Source organism: Mesitornis unicolor, unplaced genomic scaffold, assembly GCF_000695765.1.
Source record: "Mesitornis unicolor isolate BGI_N332 unplaced genomic scaffold, ASM69576v1 scaffold7988, whole genome shotgun sequence".
NCBI classification, from domain to species: Eukaryota; Metazoa; Chordata; class Aves; order Mesitornithiformes; family Mesitornithidae; genus Mesitornis; species Mesitornis unicolor.
In genome coordinates, this window is record NW_010203779.1 from 1 (window position 1) to 5618 (window position 5618).

Consider the following 5618-nt stretch of genomic DNA (forward strand, 5'->3'; position numbering starts at 1 on the left):
TGCCCCCCGTCTGGGCGGTTTGATTAGGAGGGTGGGGGGGTGCAGGGCAGCCAGGCGGGCTCAGCTGTTCACCGCTGCCTCCTCTTCCTCCTGCTCCTCTCCTTCTCCTCGACCCCCCCCACCCACGGTGATCGGTGGCCCAGCCGTGATGCTGCGCGCCCCTGAGGCGTCCCAGTTCCTGCGGCAAAGGCAGCGGCGAGCGTACCAGATCTTCGAGGAGACCAAGCAAGGGCACCTGGAGAGGGAGTGCGTGGAGGAGCACTGCAGCAAGGAGGAGGCGCGGGAGGTCTTTGAGAACGATCCCGAGACGGTAAGGGCACAAATCTTTGGGTGGGTTGTCCGGCTCTGCCCTCCATTCATCAGCTGCCTGCACAGCTGGGGAAGTCTTTGGGAGGAGGAGGAACCACAGGGCGTGAGGAGCCCTCTGCCTGCACAAAGGCTGTGTCAGTGCTGTCCAGTTAGAAATGCCTTAGTGAGGATGGTCCAGGTGAGCTGGCCCAACTGTTGTCTTTGGAGAGTGGAAAGGCCCCATCTGCCTGTGACATAAATCCATGAAACAAGACCAGTGTGCCATAATACCATGGCTTCTGTCTGGACACCCTCCTGTCCCTCTTTCCTTCACCCTCCCATCCCAGCTGTATTTGAAATCCCCTTAGTGCCATGGTATATGTCAGGATAGGGCTTTCTCAGAAGAAGTATGCCATAAACACCCTTTAATCCTTTCAGGCCGTATTCAGCTTGGTTAGCGCTTTGGAATCGGTAGGTTCAGGACCTGTCACTACGACAGCAAGAGAGCACGTGTGTGGGAGCGTGGTACTGCTGCACTTCTAGCATTCAGCGTGGATTCACAGCTGCAGCCTGCACAATGCCTGAGGAGCTGACTTTTCCAGTCTCCTCAAGGTTGACTTTCACTTCGGTCTTGTTCTCACTTTGGACAGCACGTGGATGCAGTTGTGTTGCTTTACTGTGCTTGGTTCACTCTTCTAGTTACTTTACACCTCCTCTCTATGCAGTTTTGGATAGGCTGCTCTCGTTTCAAAGATTATCTGGCATTGATGTAGCAGTGGGAAGAGGATTTTCTGTGTTCAAACTGCAGCTTGCTATTGCACAGTGTGTTCCTGTTAATGGTATGATGCTCTAGGGAGAAGATAGGACAGACTGAGAGTGTGTGTGTGTGTGTACACAGAGACACCCCGCAGGCATGGGAGGGGCTCATCTGAGGAGATGTTTTATGAAATTTCAGTCAGACAAGTCTTGACATGTGTGCTTCATTAGTAGGCTCAGCACTGGATACACAGTGTGGTAGCTTGTCACAAGGCAGTAGTAAGTATGGAAAAAACACTGTGATGCTGGCTTTTCTTTTTGACAATCCTTAATTTAGGGCTTAATATGGAACACTTGCACAGGCAGTGTTTAATGTTACATCTCTTAGGTGTAGGTGTAGTCACATCTACTTGCAGCAGTGTTGGCTTCTGTTCTGTAAAACTGAGCTGATACAGAATACAGATAATTGTGAAGTGGTGAGAGTGGCTGGCACAACTATTTCCATATTCACGTTGAATAACATAGCTTTAGGCACAGTATAAATATCCACTATATAGCAGTGAATGCATGAAAAATATCCCAAATGGGATTTTGTAGCATTCTGGAAAAAAAGGTGATCTGAGGTCACCAGTTTGGCTAACTGGCTTCTGGCCAAGAAAGTAGCCAAAGGCATTGATGCATTGATAGGTAAGTTTAGAGTGTGGTAGACTGTGTAAATGTGTCAGGAGTTTTTAACAATATTCAGTACTTATTTTGTATATTGAAAATTATAAACTGAACTACTTTAAGGGAAATAGTGAAATAATTTTGGTTTAAAATATTTTCATTAGTAATATTAATGCTATAAGATTCAATCATGCCTTTTAAGCATGTTTTGCAGGACAATGCAAACTTTCTGTCATTGCAATTGATTTTGATTTTTTTTTGTGCATTTCTTTCATTACTGCTTCTAGGTTTCTCTCTAGTTCTGAAAACTCCTGAAGAAATATCACTAAGACTAGATAAGCTTCTACCGTCTGTGCCCCCTTGCTTATTCTACATGTGCTTCTACACCAAAGTACTGTATTTTCTAATACTTTTAAGGTCTGCAGTGACATAAGATCTTACCTTTTCTGAGGCACAAAGCTTCTAAGAGCTGGGACCTTGCTTGTTACGTGCAGTATGCCCTGCTCCTTGCTGTTACTTTGCTTCAATTTGACTGAGAGGCAAGCATGCCACCGCCTATCAGGGGGATTTATGGCCCTTCCTATCCCTTTTGCAACCAGCGTGTGACATGAAGGCAGCAGCTGCTGTCCAGTAGCAGTTTTCTAATGCATGGTGGCAGAGGTCATGTATGTGAGCTGTTATTACTCCACACGTTGGAAGCCTTCAGTGCTTTATAAGGCATCGGTGAGTGACTCCTCTGGTGGAATCTGTGGATTTGATGGACAGAACACTTTCCTCATCTGCATTTTCATCTGACTCGATCTTTTCACATCTCCTTAATACACACCTGAGATAATGGAAGTGTTTCGTAAATGCTAGGAAATTATTATGCTGTCATTTCACTGATGCTGCCTTGCATGTCCTGTCCTGGTGAGTGACAGAAGAAGGAAGCTAGCTGAGGCAGACTTGACTCAGGGAAGATGAAGTGTTGATAAACAGCGCTCAGCAGTTCGGGGAATTACAGTAACTTCAGTCGCGCTTCGGCATATTGTCAGGCTGCAGCTGATCCATGATGGTGAAGTGAGGGCTTTTTGTTGATCGGGGAAATGTATGGATTACTGTCGACGGCTGATGATTCCTTGTAGCTTAGGAAAGCTGAAATATTTGTCTTTTCCTGCGGAACCCAGTCATAAAGATGAAGTAGTTAGGTCACAGCAGAAAAAAACCAACTACAGCACTTTTTGCTCTACACTGAGCCCTATGGCTAGCCTTGTAGTAGGCAAGCCATGGGGAACACATCAGTGCGCTGCTGATCTGTGCTGCTCGATCTCCAAGGTTTTATGCTTCAAAGCGGCAGATGAGCATGAACGTAGGCATTTGGCTGTTTGGTGTCCCATGGGAGCAATGGTCTTGTGGCCTTGACAACTGAAGGTCAGTTTGAGTTTGGTTAATAGCTTGCTCCTTCTATTTGACCTCAGGAAAGGCTTGTGATGTGTGCACAAATGTGTTGCCTTTCTTCCCTCTGTCCCCCATCAGATGATCTAATGAAATGTGTGAGTCTTCCTTACAAATCTTGCCATTCCTAACTCTCCTGTGGTTGTGTGAAGAGAATTTCAAGGCCTAATTTCCAGACCTGTGACTTAAAGATGTGATATGGAATTGCATTAACCAGCTTAATCAGACAGCTCCAGAAGTTCAAGGAAGATGAAGCAAGGCTGTAGTGTAGCTTATGTGATGCTTCCCAGGTATAAACATAGCTTGATCCCGCCAATTATAACATCTAGCCAAGAATAACATTCTGTGGAAAGATACTCACTGGTCTATCCAGTAGATGGGAATGAAATGTCATTTACTTATACCAGAGCACCGTTTTTCTGTGCCTTTCATTGCTTCAGTGATCAGCTTTCCAACGCAACATCTGCAAGCCGTCACCAGAAGATACGCATTCTCTGAAACCTGAATGTGGGTGTTGCCACATGTGTGATTACTTACATCAACTGCTAAGAATAGTGTATCAGGCAGGGCTAAACAGCCATTCATTTGCAGGCCAGCACAGCTTTTGTCTTCTGTGTTACGGAAAATATAAATATCAGCTCACCCAGACTGGAGGAAGGAAGATCAATTGAAACATTTTTAGATTGTTTTTTTTTAGGAGGCAGAACAAAACCCAGTCTGTGCTATTTGTATGACTATACATGGTAAAAACAAGTGTGAGCCTAGATTAATGAGTCTTGCAGCCTACCTTTTTAATGAAGCTGATTATAACTTCCTTAGATATTGCTGCAGAATTCTGGGATGGTTCATGTTTCATAATTTCATTTATGCTAGAGGTACCAGACAGAAAAAAGAAAATATAATATATAGTGGGAAAAAAATAAGGATGGAAAACATGTTCATGGGAGGTATAAGGACTGTTTCTAAATGTGATCTATTAAAAAGATACGCTAGGTGTGATAGATGGGATGAAGTTGCAAAATGTCTTGGATATAAAGATAAGAATGTTATCTTATTTTGCATGTTGATGAGGCCTTATAAAAAGCAGTACTGCAGAAATATTTGACTTTGGTATGCAGTGAAGGTATTACAGCTTGTTAACCAACTGATAAAGAGCTCTGGAATTTGGTTGACCTGTTCTAAAAGTGCGGTCATCCAAGCATGTAAAACAAAGGGCAGAAGGGAGTGTAGTTGCTGGTATTCTTGGAAACGTTGGATTTCACTAAAGAATAAATACAGCAAAAAAGTGTCCTTGTGCAAGGAGTTTCTGCGTTTTGAAAGGCTCAGCATAGGGAAGGTGTTTGAATGCAGCCTCTGATCATTTGGTACCATAGTTTATCAGTACAGCATCTGTGACTGCACATCTTGCTGTAGTTACTGTTGAAGAATTACTGGTCCTCCTGCAGATCACCATGGACATTGCCATGCTGAATACTCTGAAAGGTGTTGGGCCCGCCAGAAGTGCTGAGGCAGGTCAGCCTGGCCACCTGTGTTTACTGTTTATGGATTAGTCTCTCAGTGGAGTACCTTGGAAAGCCACCTGGTTTTTGTGTGTGTGCAGAACGAACATCTGATTCACAGGCAGGCACATGAAAGGTTCTCCTGATTTTTTAGAGACTTGCATCCAAACTGCTATTAAAATCTAGGGCTTGTCAGATGCACAAAACACTGGCAGAGAATCACAAGATTTCTCGAGCTGAAGGCATCTGAAGAGACCTCTAGTCAATTTACCTAGTCCAGTCTCCCACTGATGGCAAGGGCAGCAGTGAGACCAGACCAGCTTTTTTGGGACTTTTTGCAGTCATGTCTTGAGAATTGTTGATCCTAACAAAACTTCCAGCAATGTCAGCATTCTTTCTGCTAATCTGGGTTTATCAAGAAGCTGAAATGCAGGCGAAGCAATATTTAGGGTGTGAAAATGGTCGGTTTAGTTGTGTTTCACAGTGTTACTGGCTCATTGGTTTTATTTCTGTCTTCCATTACATGGCATGGTCACAAAGTCATCCAGACTTTGGTCTCATCTTTTAAGAGGGGTGCTTGGTAGACAATATTTAGGTCTTATTTCTAAGAATAGCAAGGTAGATACACATTTGTAAATACTAATCAGAAAAGTATGAAGGCATGCAGGGAGAGGAGAGGAGTTACTGGGACAGTTAAGCAGTGTAACATTTCTTTGAGTAATTTAGTGAACGTTGTGTAGTCTAGACATGAAAAAATACTGATATCATCTTTAAATACAGATGTCATAATCCCTGTATAGAATATTCCTTTCTAAAGCCAGGCAAAAATCTGTTTTTATCTGCTGTGAAAATTCTTCTCAGTATACCAATTTGCTATGGCATTTTGGCAGAATGTGGAGGAAGGGCTAGATTTATAGCCAGTATAAATTTCTTTATCTCTTCTTGTTTGTGCAGAATTCATCCAAAAGAGGGAAA

The 5618-nt window shown here is 43.6% G+C and overlaps 1 protein-coding gene across 1 annotated transcript in view; it reads left to right on the forward strand.

The window, feature by feature from the left end:
• Positions 1-148: 148 nt before the first annotated feature.
• The window catches only part of GAS6 (growth arrest-specific 6), a 36888-nt gene continuing 31418 nt past the window's right edge, over positions 149-5618 (forward strand). Inside the window, exon 1 of the mRNA XM_010190838.1 lies at positions 149-310. Within this exon, the coding sequence (XP_010189140.1) occupies positions 149-310 (162 nt within the window). The remainder of the gene's footprint in view (positions 311-5618) is intronic.